This window comes from Arachis ipaensis, chromosome B08 (assembly GCF_000816755.2).
Source record: "Arachis ipaensis cultivar K30076 chromosome B08, Araip1.1, whole genome shotgun sequence".
NCBI classification, from domain to species: Eukaryota; Viridiplantae; Streptophyta; class Magnoliopsida; order Fabales; family Fabaceae; genus Arachis; species Arachis ipaensis.
This window is the reverse complement of record NC_029792.2, coordinates 11,994,258-12,008,394: the sequence shown is the minus strand read 5'-3', so window position 1 is coordinate 12,008,394 and position 14,137 is coordinate 11,994,258. Positions and strand designations below refer to the sequence as shown.

Sequence of the window (14,137 nt, the reverse complement as noted above, 5' to 3'; positions counted from 1 at the left end):
TTATAATTTACATACACACGAAAAAATGAAATGTAATTATTTTTGTTTTAAGAAAATTACATAATATTGTATTTATTTAAATTTATTTGCATAAATCCCAAATTATAATTGTAAAATTATTCAGCTATTTTTTTAAATTTAGACATTTTTTTTTACAGTATCTCTCAACTCAACATGAAAAGGATTAATTTAAACAGAATCTGAGTTTAATTTAAGAATTTATCGTTAATCAATAAATGACCATGTATATAAAATGAGATACGAATCTTTAACACTTATATAAACAGATTAAGTAATTAGCCTTTAAACTAGACATTACTATTGTATTTAAATTGGCAGAATTTATATGTAATTAATTTTACGTGAAGTTAACAGTTAAAAATTATTAAATAATTTAATTAAATTATTATTTAATAATAATTAATTATTAATTTTACATGAATATAATTAGATGTGAATTTTTACTTAAAAATAATTCACATTGACTTTGCCTAAATTAATAATAAGGCCACCGCACAGACAGCAATGCAACAAAGCCCACTTTCTCACACACTCACTCTCTCTCTGTGTGCCAAGTTTAAACGACGCCGTTTTGAGGATCCCTATTTTCCCCTTCTTCTCTGTCTGTTTTTTCCCTGAAAGGGGAAAAAATAATTAAAACGGAGTATCAGAAATCATAAATAAATTCCAAATCAGTTTTATTTTTTCTTTTCTTTTCTTTTCTGCATCGTCGAACCTAATTGGAACAGAAAACAAAAGCGGATCTCAGCCTCTCAGGTGAATTTTTCTTCTTCTTTCTTCGCTGTATGCTCACAAAAGAAAAATTTTCAATCTTTTATTATTAATCTGCGCTTTGAAGATTTGAACTTGTTGTTATTCTGAGTCTGGGGGGTTTATTCTTTTCTGGCGGGTGTATGATCAAGATTTGATTTTTATGATCTGATTGTGAAATTTCGTGGATTTTGATGTCTGGGGTCGTGAATTGATTTTCATAATTCGTAGCGATGTAGTGAGAACAATGAGAAATTGAAGTACACAGAGAATCAAGGCGGATTTTCGCGTGGATCATGGTGTTTAGGTTTAATTATTTCAGTGACAGAACATTTAAGCTGTGGAATCAAACCAGAGGGTGATATGAGAATGGAAAATTCAAGGGGAGAAAGAGTATTTTTACCTATACAGTGTGACTTAGGGTTGCAATTAGGGATTTAGGGTTGACATTAAATGATGGCATGAAATGTTTGTATAGCTTAGGCAGGGAATACGGATTTTAAGATTGTATAATGTATTAATAACTAGATTTAATCTGAGGAATGAATGAATTTTTTATTTCTACTGTTTGTTGGTTTGTGGTTACTGATGCATACAATTCTAGTGGCTTCATGGAATAATGGAATATACAGGAGTAGTCTCAGTGATTGTTCTCTTGGGATGATTTTTATGTTTTAGGATTCTTGCATAAGTAGGTTTAGTTCTTTGTAACTTTGCATGGAGGATTGTTTTCATGATTTTATGAATTGGGGCAGACATGTAAGAAGCTGGGGATTAGTATAATTCTAGTTGCTTTCTATCTTGCAAAATAAAAATCTAATGGCATTTTGCTTTTATCCCTTATAATTACTCTTGGGCAACTCTCCTCTGTTGAGCTTAATTTTGCCGTTGAGTTTGGTCAATAATCTTCAGATAGTATGGTATCAAATCCATCCTGTTGGACCATCTACATTGACCAATTCTGCAAACTTCACTCATGGTATGTTAAGTCCTGGGCATGTGGATGGGTTAAGTCACAAATTGCTTAAGGATATGATAAGGTAGCCTTTATAATCAGTAGGACAACCCTCTCCGTTTGAGCTAGCTTTTGTCATAATAAGGTCAGCAATCCTTAGAAATACATATCATTATATGATCTGTAGGCTTGTGAATTGTGATAGTTCAAACCTTTGATGGTTACCAGCTAGTGGTGCTGATAAAGAAGATAAACTGATGCACTTTGAGTAGTGATGTTTGTGTTACCATCTTCGTGCTTTACATAGCACTCCTATCCCTCTGTCTCGTACACACACATTCATTTTGGAATTGATTTTTGTTGCCTTTTGTAAACTATTTTGCAGAGATGGCATATGTGACTTTCTGTATTTCATATTCAATATATTGATTTATATATCTTCTTGATCAATGCTTAGCAGGAACATTCTTAATTGGATAATAAAGAGACAAAGTACTGTATAAAGGCTTGCTCTTTATACTGCTTGAAGTTGTTGGATGGCAGAAAAGTCATGTATCAAGCGCCTTCAAAAGGAATACAGAGCTCTTTGTAAAGTATAGCATCTTTTGTTTTTTCAAAATTATGCTTTACTTTTTATTTTTATTCAAAGTTTATATGCTTACTGATTCTTTTGAATTAAAACTCTATGCTTGTTTGTATAATTTTATTTGTTCCTGTTTCACTTTTTTCCCCCTTGTATTTTTTGCTTCTTGAATGTGTAATTTGATGTTCCAGCTTATAAAAGATAAAAGTTGAGCCATGAAAGAAGACATTTCCTTTGTATTTTTTATTTTATTTTATTTCTCCCCTTCATAGAATGTTTTTGTAGCATACTGTGTTGCACTGTATCAAAAATTGACAATTTGACATGGCATTTCTTTATTCATTTTTGAAGAAAAATTGATCAACATTGATATTATCAACTTGATTATGCTCAATTTCAATGTTAAATTTGCAGGAGCCAGTGTCCCATGTTGTAGCTCGCCCATCACCAAATGATATTCTTGAATGGCGTAAGTTTGCATCACTGTTAATTGCTCATATCATTGATGTGGTACTACTATGGTAAAAAAGAAGAAAATTTTTGTGTTGAACCTTTGTTTTGTTCATTTATCAATGTTGTAGATTCTATGACCAACAGGTCATAGACTCATAGTGAAGGTGCACAACAATATTACATTTGTTGCTAGGCTCACCCTCCTCATTACCATTAATATTGTCAAATAAAATGGAAAAGATTTGTCAAATGGTTAATTTTAATTTATTTCTTAGACTGGCTGATACTGATCTTATTCTAATGATGTTTCAGATTATGTGTTGGAGGGAAGCGAAGGAACACCTTTTGCAGGTTTGTCAATTTAGCAAATTGTGATTGTTGCATCTCAACACGCCATTTTTAGTTCTATTGGGATTGTTATTTCGAAAATGTCCAAGGTTATGTATTGCTATCAATTCCTATTTATGTTTTCCTCCTTTTGTTAGGTGGATATTACTACGGAAAAATCAAATTTCCTCCGGAATATCCATATAAGCCTCCTGGAATCAGGTGATCCTTCTTGCTACTGTATGCTTGTCAATTCTCATTTCCAAATGTGTTTTATCATGATATTGACTCAATGTGTACTTTCTATATTGTAGCATGACTACACCTAACGGACGGTTCATGACGCAGAAAAAGATTTGTTTGTCTATGAGTGATTGTAAGTTCTTTTATCTGGTATAGCACAAGTCAGTTAATATTATGAGGTACTGATTTTGATTTAATAGTTCTGTGTTTTGCTGCTCCTGCTCCTGCAGTTCATCCTGAAAGTTGGAATCCTATGTGGTCTGTTTCAAGGTCAGATTGATTTAGTTATGATGTTTCGTTATGTGATTTGTTTTTTAATCTATTCATTTAACTTTTGGATTGTGGTTATATGCTTTTACACAAGTAACCTGTATCTGAGAGTAGTTATAGATGTTGGTTACTTTTCTATACTGCTTTCTAATGGTCTATACTGAACTTTCTAATTTACGAATGCAGCATACTCACAGGGCTTCTTTCATTCATGGTGAGTGCCTTCTTTGTATTCTAAATAAATTCTTATTCCTTCCATTTCCTATCTTATTTCTTTGTTTGGAAGATAGTTGTCTTGGCTCACCAAATCAGAGTTATGGGGTAAAAAATGCAAGTTATTGTTCCTTTATAGCTTTAGTAGCTTGCAGTTGGTACCATGCCATGTATAGAGATTTTCTTGCGAGTTTTTGATATCTGATGGACTTCATTCTTTCAGATGGACAACAGCCCAACCACCGGCAGTGTAAACACCACCACCGCCGAGAAGCAGCGTTTAGCAAAATCTTCCCTTTCTTTCAATTGCAAGAAGTAGGTCTATTGCATCATCTTTTCACAAGTCACCATAGAATTTAGCAAGGTCTCTATAATTTGTCTCCCATTTTCACCATTAACTCCTCTTGCTTCAATAACTTTCCATGCAGCGCAACATTCAGGAAAATGTTCCCTGAGTATGTGGAGAAGTACAACCAGGAGCAGCAGCTTTCTGAACAAGTTCCTCCCGAGCAGGCATCATCAGAGGCAGCGCCTAATGACACAAGTCCAAAGGTTCTTTTGGAGAAGAATTTGGATTCTACGGAAGAAGGAACGAAAAGAGTAGAACAGTTGAAGGTTGTAAAGAAAAACGGAAAGCAACCATTCCCAGCATGGATGATGTTATTACTATTCTCCATCTTTGGGGTTGTAATGGCATTACCATTGCTTCAGCTCTGATATCTTTATAGGTATATAAGGGTCTCTCTATAAAGGGTTCTCCTAAACTGGCTCCATAATATGTTCTTGCTTAGGGTTTTGTATAGGGAAATGATGATGGACATGGAGGCTGTGTCATATGTTTTTTTTGGATGATTTTCTCCTTTGTGTCTATGTTGCCAGTTTCATGGTACTTTTGGTTAGTAAATGCTATAAGAAAGTTTCAAGCTTTGATACTCTTGTACCTCTTAAATCTGTTGAGGTTCAATCTTCTTGTAGTGTTGGTTGGTGAAACACTCTTACATGTGGTGTTATAAGTCTGATCTGCACTTTACATTTTGAAATGGTAAATTAAATATTTTTGGTCTAATAATTGCTCATGTAATTTTAAGTTTAGGCAATAATTAGGTCCTAAGAATTTAAACTTGTCAGTATAGTTATCAAACAAGTTATAAGGTATAAGGTTTATAAATGGTTTTTGCTCTCCTTAATTAATTTATTCATTTTTAATATACTTCATATAATGTTAAAAACACCAAAGATTTATATTCAAGTGGCAAACCCTTCTAAAGAAGACTTTTTAATACTCCAACCTGGATTATGGGTAAATTATATTCATTTTCTTTTAAAATTTGGTAAAATTCAATTCAATTTCCCTTATCTTTAGAAACATAATTGTCCTTTCTTCAAATTTAACTAATACTAAACTACTAAAATGATGTTTAGAAAAAGAGGTCATGATGAATTCCATCAAATATGAAAGTATCCATGTAATTTTTCTTATTAATTTATACAATGTGATATTCCGTTTTCACTATAATACAAATGTTATTAACTTGTAGAACATTAGAGTAATAAAATTATTTGTCTAATTTTAATTGTTATGAATTAAGAAAACCAATCTAAGAATAGTGAATACAATTATTAAAAAAAAAGCTCCTTAAGTACATTGAAGTTTGAAGGCTATATAAGTCAAGGTCAATTTTTCCTTTAATTTCATTTTACTATTCTTTCCCTTCTTCAACATTGTGAATGCTTTAACAGTGTAAACTATTGATTTTTTTTAAAATCCTTTTGAAAAATAGTTTTTTCCCATTAAAAAAAGCTAACCGAAAGTGAAGTGGAGGCCATTATATATACGGCCCCATGAGAGAAAATAAATTGATTTACTATAATGATGTTACCTAACCTCCTCTCAAGGAAATAAGGATGCCAAGTTCCTTTCAAAAATTTAAATCTTCTCTCCAATTTGTTTGTTGATCTTCAATTCTACCTTGAATGGTAAGTTTAGTTATTTATAGTATATGATTAGTCCTAATAATAATTGAGATTAACTAAGAAGTCAATTTTTCTCAGTCAATATAAACAATTTTTAAAAAAAAATTATATTAAATCCCTAGTTAAAAATTAGTTCTCTATATTTATTCATAATGATAAATAATATGAGTAGTGTCTCCTTAAATCTTTACCATTTTCTTATTGGCATTATTAGCCTAACAGTTTGGTATGTTGGTGAATCTTGATTTTGTTGTACTAGGAAACATGTTATATATAAGACACTATATAATATCCATTCACATATATTTATATAATATAATTGCACCTTCTAAATCACATCAATTTCTTAATATAATTGCACCACTATGAGTGTTTCTGTCATTTCTCCATAAACTGGCCTTGTGATTGTGATGTCTTGTTGAGGAGCTGTTGAACTTTGCTTTTTGTGATCAAAGATGGTAAATTTTCCAACCCCATGTGAATTAAATTTGCTGTATAAGTTAGAAGCTAATTTTATTTTATTTTATTTTATTTTTGAAGGACTACTACTTTCCACTATATGACATAATTCTTGTTAGGTAGGATGAGGAAGCATCACACTCAAGGAAGAGCTTTCTAGCCAAGTTGGCAACCATCAACCTTAGAAAATTTTTGAATTCATCTTTCTCTTGAAGTTCTTCTGATTCTGCTCAAGCTTTTTATTAGTTTTTTGTTTACAATGATGAACTCTGATGAATCACATCCAAGATATGAAGAAAATCATCACTATGACGACTATGGATTTGATCTACAAGAGGATTTTTCTCAGGTAACATATATATATATATATATGCTTCATTCTTGGTTTAATTTTGCATATATATTAATGTATATGATTATGTGATTTTGCATATGTTGAAGATTCCGACAAATATGTTTCGACTGATAAAGTAACTCATAAAATTATCAAATTTTTAAGATAATCTGAAAATTGTTATGAGTGTAAACATCTAGATCTCTGGATCGAGTTTACCGTTTTATTATTTAGGTGAACTTTTGAGTTAGATTATCACAATAAGCATGCCGCAAAATATTTTGGCATTTATTAGTATTTTTCTTAGGAGGTTTAATTTTGAGTTATATCATGAATAACATGTTTTCTAACTTCATATTATTTTGCTTTTGATTATATATAGTTCTTGGAGGAAGCAAGACAATATGGGAAGGAAGCAAAACTGAAGAGTTGTTCATCATCATTAGTGCACCCTGAAGAATCAAGAGGAAAATTCAAAGAGAATAAGAAGGGAAAGAAATCATGGAAGAATTCATTGGTTTCATGGTTGAAATCTGAGAATAAAAATAAAAGTACTAAGTCAAATGCTTATTATAGTAGTGAAAAGCATCATGGGCATGTTTCTGGTCCAATAACACAAAACAAAAACATTGATGAAGGGAAGCAATGGAGTTCAACATCTTATTATTCTGGCCCATTAACAAGTTTCTTTAAAGGCACAAAGAGAAAGGAGAGTGAGATACCTTATATGTCACTTCACCAAGGAAACCATGCTAATTCACATAACTATGGTCCCCTTTATTTGGTTACTTGAATGTTGTTCATGTATTAATAATAGTATCACTATCATAGATTGCAAATTCCTACTTTTATTTTTATTTACATGATATTAAAATTTAGTGGCAAATGCATTAGCATTGGGTGAATTTAGATAAGCTTGATAGCATATGTAATTGAAGAATACTTTAATTATGTTATATTTGGCTTTGAATATGAGCTGCATATGGATTTGTTTATAAGAATACCAGAAATTCAAGAATAGGAAGATCATAAAAGTCATGTTATATATAAGTTCCTTGTTTCAAAGTCCAGACTATTTCTGCTGCCAATTTTTTCCCCCTTAATTTTGTAAGTCTTATGAGTGCTGAAGTCCAAACAATTTAAGTAATTATAATTTATAAATATTATTCATCTTTATTCATACACTGACCAGAGAAGCTTTTTTTTCCATTAATGAATGAAATGTAAAATTAATTTTTCATCCAATAATTAAAAAGAATGTGTCAGCTTGATGTGCATACAAGAAAAAGAAAAAAAAAACAAGAAACTTTTTTAATAAAAGTACAAGTAACTTTTTTCATTTGTTAAAAATGTTTATGGCTTCATTTCATGCTCACTATAATAACCAATTCTTGATTAGTGTTTCATTGTCTCTTCCCAACGATCATTTATAATATTTTTACATTTTTTTTAATGTAAAAGATGAAAACTACTCAATCATATATAGATAAAAATACTGATTAACTAAAAGAGTAATACTATTATGGGTATTTATAGATCAGAATACTCATAAATTCACAGTATTTATCCACTCTAATCTATAATTTACTAATATAATTCGATCCACATAATAATTGGATCCAATTCGTATTATTTTATTTTTGTTATTTAAAAAAAGTTGATTTAATAATATTTTAAGAATAAACATGTTTAAAAGAGTGAATGGAGTTTTATTTTTTTTTAAGAAATAAGTTTTTTTAATATAATTTCTATTTTACAAATATATCTGATATCTTATTTCCAATCCATAAATATGTGGATTAGATCCAAGCCTAAAAATGTAGATATTGGATCGGATCCGACGAGTTTAATGCAGATCAAATTGAGATTTTGACAATATCCGATCGGATTTGATCCGCAAACACCATTAAATATTATGATAAAAAGAGAAATTGGATAAAAAATAAAAATTGTTTCTTTTACAATAAAAAAATTAAAGAATAAAAATTATCATGTTAATGCACACTTCTCTTAAAAAATTTGTTACGATCTTTATTTTTCTCCCAACTTAACTCTTCACTAATTCCCTTTCAATAAATGAGAATACATTAACAGGAAAACAAAAATTACATATTTGTTGGGAGGTGAAATTCCAAAAAATAAGAATTATTGGTGATTTCCATGGATAATTGGATACGAAGACAAATAGAATTTAATAGAGCAAATTGTTTAAATTTCAAAAAGTGAATTCATCGGGGGACAAATTTTTTTTTTTTTAAATTTTTAAAAACGAATTTGTCAGAAGCGAATCATCTTTTTTATTTTTTTTTTAAATTTATTGAAAAATACAATGCTCTAAAAGCGAATTCTGAACGTTATATGAAAGTGTTAAACAACCAACAATTATAACATTCAAATACTTAATATATAAAGAGAAAGTGTAGTGTATAAAATATAATATAATATTGAAAACATTTCAAGTGTATTGGAAATATCGGTACTCCAGTTATTTTAACCGTTAATTTGAATTATAAAAAATATATATAATATATATTAATTAAAATCAACGGTTAAAACAACTGGTGCACCGATACTTCCCGATACACTTAAAATGTTTCCTATAATATTATGTATACTAATTTGTATACTATTAACATTAGCCAAATGATTGATAATGATCGATTGCAGTTGCACTTGTTCCTGCCACCATATTGGAAACATATATTAAACAAATTATTTGTCAACAAGACTTATTTGATGGGTTTGAAGGAGTTAAAGTAGACAATAGAGTGAAGGGCCACCTTATGAAATTATTATGTTTAAATAATAATTTAAAATGATAAATAATCAAATTCGTCTAGATAACTCTAAATAGTCCTCAAAAAATTTTTTTTAATCGAATTTATTTTTTAAATATTTTAAATTAATCGTGTTAATCCTTTTCTCATTTTTTTTGTTTACAGTATCAAAATTGATTGTTAAGTGATATTATAATGCATACGTAAGAGTCTTAATTGACTATTAATATGATAAGTTTATAAAATTAAATCAAATCAAAACTTAATTGAGAGAAGAACTTAAGGTTGATTTGATCTAATTTTATAAATTTATCATGTTAGCCGCTAATTAGAATTACTATGTATGTGTTGTGGTGTTACTTAACGTGTCACATCAACAAATTTTGACGCCGTTAGCAATGAAAGTGACGAAAGGACTAAATGACTAATTTAAAATATTAAACCATTCTTCCATCTTAGTTGATGACAACAATAAAGAAGTCTCACGAGCTAAGATGGAAGAATGGTTTAATATAAAATCTTTGAAGGATGAATTTGATTACAAATTCTTTCGGAGACTAATTTAAAGAATGAGTGATTTTTCGAGAACTAATTTGACTATTTATTCCTTATAATTAAAATTCTGAAATCATTACATTAAACATTTTTTATTTAATCACTATCTCCTGTTAATAATAAATTTATTTGCACACAAATTTTAGACACCATGCATACCTAGACACACTCATTTGTATTTTTCTTTATCCTAAATTCCAAATCTTAAATCCCAATTTTAAATCTTCAAAAAATAAGGATTAAAAAAATTTACAATAAAAATTTGACTAATTAAAAATTAGTTCTACATATTTATTCACTCTTTTAAATTAATAAGATAAAAAGAGAAAGATGTTTCACTACTTTACTATATGAAGTAGTGGAGTAATGGCATTGAGTCAAGCTAACTACAACAAAAAGATCACAATTAAACATATGAAAATTATTATAGAACTACATATTACACCAGCTTTTCATTTTGCCTTCTTTTTACAACAGTTTCAATTGAGAAATATCAGAATATGTACTGAAAATAAATAATAATTGAAATGAATAACATCAACAAACTCCTAATTCTATGCTTGTTCCACATCAAAAGAATTGGGAATACAAGGACTAGTTGACTTTTTGTCCCTACTTAGAAGCCTCTTGATTGACCTCAATCTTGCTACCATTGGTGATGATGATTTCATCTCATCATCATCTTCAGGAATGACCTCATCATTTGGTATATCAATCACCAACACTCCATTATTGTTTCTTCCATTGCTGCTGCTACTAGTGCAACTATCACTTCCACTCTCACTGCTTGAAGAACATGAACCAGATGATGATGAGCAATGTGGATCCTCAGTAGTGTGTGAAAATTGTGTTTGATCACCCCAAACCAACACATGTGTGGGAAAATTTGAAGACTCATCATTGGTATTCACATCAGCAGAGTTTTCAGCCTCTGATGATGACTCACTGTTCTCTGTGACATTCTCTCGAACACTTGGAGTGCTATTATTTAGCTTAGAGAGTTTTCCAGTAACTAGTGTCCTACAAAGGGGACAAGTAGAATGTGATTGGAACCACATGTCAATGCAATCAACATGGAACCCATGATTGCAACGTGGCAAAGCTCTAAACTTTTCACCTTCAACAAGCTCAGATATGCAAACAGCACATTCTAAATCCTCTTTGAATTCATGGGGTTGGAACACCAACACAGGTATGGACTTAAGAATTGAAGGGTCAAGCCCAACATTTTGAGTTCCATGGAGGATAGCGTCTTCGGCAGAGGCGAATACAAGGTGGCGATGGCGGCGGTGGCGGCGGTGACGGCGGATTTGTGGTGAAGGAATGGAGGTTTCTTGCTGAACACGCCACATTGAAAACTTGGAATAGAGATGAAGCATAAAGACAAAAACAAACACCAATGACAGCAATACCACTACTGCAACCATGATCTTCCCAGAGATCACAATTGCATCAGAATTATTCAATACATTGCCTGAATCAGATTTTGTACTCATGATGAAAAAAAATTGAAAATTTAAAATTGAAAAGTAGCTTCTTCACTTTTGTGCTATATATGTATGGTAAGTTCTGTTGAGAAGTGAAAAAGGTTTAAACTTCAGTTACAAGTTAGAAATTTGGCACAACCCCAGATGCAAAATCAGTTTAAAGTTTCTGATTTTGCAGAAAAAAATGGTGAAAGGATGATGATAAGGGAAATGGTGATGGTGGCGGTGATTGGTGGTGAAGCAGAATGAAGAGGTTGAAGGCTTTTATATAAACACAATTAAGAATTAAATGAGGATTTGAAGGAAGGTTCAAAAGGTAATTAGAAGTAGAATGGGATAAGTAACAGCATATCAATCCAAATACTGAACTTAAGACTTGGACCGAAGAACAAACAAAGAGAAATGATGGCAGCTATTCTTGGGCTTCATTCAAATATGAAAGGTTATATGATTATTGCTATAATTGTGGAAGGATAGGTCATGATAAGAGAAGCTGCAAAGAGGAGAAGGCAATGGCTATTGATAACTCAAACTTACCAAGATATGGGCCAGATCTTTCAGCTCTGGGACTCCGGTCGATTTCTTCATTGGCTGAAAAAGCTGGAATCAGGCAAGACGGCAACGGAACTAAAATTTCAGAGTCAAATTTATGGGTGGCGCGTGGAAAAAACACACAGAATAGAGAGTGGGATTCGGAAGGAGGAAGAGAAGGCAGTCCTATCCAAGAGCAGGCAAATACTGTAGAAGCTGGTGGCACAGGAGCAGACCTACAGGTAACTAGAAGGTTCCAACAACAGATGGAGATAGAAGAAATGAACCGGAAAAAAGATACACAATATCTTGGAAATAGTGCTGGTCAGAACGTTGGGAAAGAAACAAAAAAAGATAAAAGAATTGTTGGAATAACATTAGAAGAGGGGGAGGGTGAGAAAGTAATTTATGAGAAGGGGACTGGGTCAGCTTTAAAAGGTCATTTCCATAATTTGAAACTAAAAGAGAAAGGAGTTGAGCCCATGCAAGTAACCCACAAGCAAAATAAAGTTAGAGAGATAAAAGAAATGGAGAATGCTGAAAGGGAAGCAAGTGAATCAAAGAAGCCTAGTAATAGTCCAGAGGAAAGAAAATATTGGGCCAGCAGTACATCCCTACTCATATATTCTTTCTATTCAGATAACTTGACTTTAATAAATTTTTTATTCCATATGCATTATTGAACCACCTATAAGAGAACAAAGTTTTGAAGTTAAAATGATTTTGGACTAAAATATAGTTTATTGTAGTGGTAGATATTTAACTATTTTTTTAATAACTAGTTATGATATATAATTTGAATTGATTGAATAGTTAATAATTCACTGGTTCGTTTAACTAAGTGTCAAGAATTTGAATTTCGTTTTATACATGTAATAATTTATTATCCCACGACAAATTATTAAATTGAGTTTAGATCCACAATAAATTAATCCTTAATCTACTAGGCTGAGAAATACCATGAAAAATAATATATATAATCTTTAATATTAAAATGGAATTTTTTTCTAAAAAAATAATGAATTAATTAACTTATACTTCTAATTATAAGCTTAAAAAATATTGCTTATCATATGAATGGAGGTTTGATAGTGTTGAGAGAAAGAAAAGAAATTAAAACAAGCCAAAAAATTGTTTGGGGTTGTCTTATAAAAAAACAAAGAGAAAAAGAGGATGTGGCAAGAATTATAAAACTCAAGAACAAACACTTAGGAAAATCTCATAATAATATCACAACCAATTAACCAATACAATATACACAAAGTAGTCAAATTTTTTTATAAAATATTTGGAGGGACATGGCCCTAGCTCATTGACTCTTCAAAATTTCACCATGGATACTATTTACTTCAAAAGTTTTTTGTTTGTTTTGTGTTCTTTTTTCTAATTAAAAAGAAAGGTGGCATAAGATTTTCAAACACCTTTATTCCTATTTTGGACCATATATACCTAGACAAGTTAGGACATCTTTCTTTGTTTGAAACAATTATCCAAAGGTTTGCTCTTAGTGTTAAACCTTTGGTGATTAAAGACATGTTTCCTCCTTTTTTCTTCACCTTCTTTGACCGTCTAATTATTTTTTTCCTCCCCCCTTTTTTGGGTACATGATGAATGGTTTATTCAAAATATTATTCTTACACTAAAATCAGTCATTAATATATTTATTTATAAATATATGTGTAGTTTAATTTATTTTAAATATATATTTATATTTCAACATATATTTTATATTAGTGATTGACTTTAATGACTAATTTTAGTGTATACGTAGTATAGTCAATAACTTATTTAACCAAATAAAACTCAAGTTATTGGTGTTTGTCTATATAGAAAAAGATATGCAAGCTAATTTTGTAATAAGCTTAATTTATTATTTTCTTTTAAATAATTATAGCTACATTATACCTAATTTAATCGACTTTTAAACTTAAACTCTCTTAAAATTGACCCCTTAATTACTTTTAGGTAGTGTTTACTATTATCCATCATTGCATGTAGAAAAGAAAACATGAAACCAAAATAAAGATTTATTTATTATAAATGAATGTATGTGACTGCTGGCTTAATTACACTGACAATGAAGAGTTTCTAAAATAATGATGAACAGTTATTCAAGACTCATCTTATTATTATAAGGGATTGAATATAATAAAAGATGTAGGTAGATATATAGTATTGACTTGTATGCTTATTATTTAATTTTTT

General features: G+C 30.4%; 3 protein-coding genes across 7 annotated transcripts; 2 read left to right on the top strand and 1 right to left on the bottom strand.

Moving 5' to 3' along the window:
- LOC107613405 (ubiquitin-conjugating enzyme E2 34) lies at positions 571 to 4,881 on the top strand. 2 transcript variants are annotated; one of them, XM_016315376.2, is made up of 10 exons: positions 571 to 777; positions 2,187 to 2,319; positions 2,724 to 2,778; positions 3,075 to 3,113; positions 3,248 to 3,311; positions 3,404 to 3,465; positions 3,563 to 3,602; positions 3,789 to 3,816; positions 4,039 to 4,130; positions 4,244 to 4,881. In XM_016315376.2, exons 2-10 carry the CDS (start codon positions 2,263 to 2,265, stop codon positions 4,530 to 4,532), a joined length of 726 nt encoding a protein of 241 aa, XP_016170862.1. In that variant the 5' UTR covers positions 571 to 777; positions 2,187 to 2,262; the 3' UTR covers positions 4,533 to 4,881. The 2 variants fall into 2 exon arrangements, with proteins under 2 accessions (XP_016170862.1, XP_016170863.1); XM_016315377.2 differs by having other exon boundaries at positions 579 to 777; positions 2,184 to 2,319.
- Positions 5,683 to 7,611, top strand: LOC107612206. 4 transcript variants are annotated; one of them, XM_021108895.1, is made up of 3 exons: positions 5,683 to 5,792; positions 6,372 to 6,597; positions 6,965 to 7,611. In XM_021108895.1, the coding sequence occupies exons 2-3, from the start codon at positions 6,508 to 6,510 to the stop codon at positions 7,373 to 7,375; spliced, it is 501 nt and encodes a 166-aa protein (XP_020964554.1). In that variant the 5' UTR covers positions 5,683 to 5,792; positions 6,372 to 6,507; the 3' UTR covers positions 7,376 to 7,611. The 4 variants fall into 4 exon arrangements, with proteins under 4 accessions (XP_020964554.1, XP_016169499.1, XP_016169501.1 ...); XM_016314013.2 differs by lacking the exon at positions 5,683 to 5,792 and adding an exon at positions 6,108 to 6,247 and having other exon boundaries at positions 6,330 to 6,597; XM_016314015.2 differs by lacking the exon at positions 5,683 to 5,792 and adding an exon at positions 6,116 to 6,247.
- Positions 10,287 to 12,266, bottom strand: LOC107610526 (RING-H2 finger protein ATL60-like). Its single transcript, XM_016312573.2, has one exon. It carries the CDS (start codon positions 11,408 to 11,410, stop codon positions 10,469 to 10,471), a length of 942 nt encoding a protein of 313 aa, XP_016168059.1. The 5' UTR covers positions 11,411 to 12,266; the 3' UTR covers positions 10,287 to 10,468.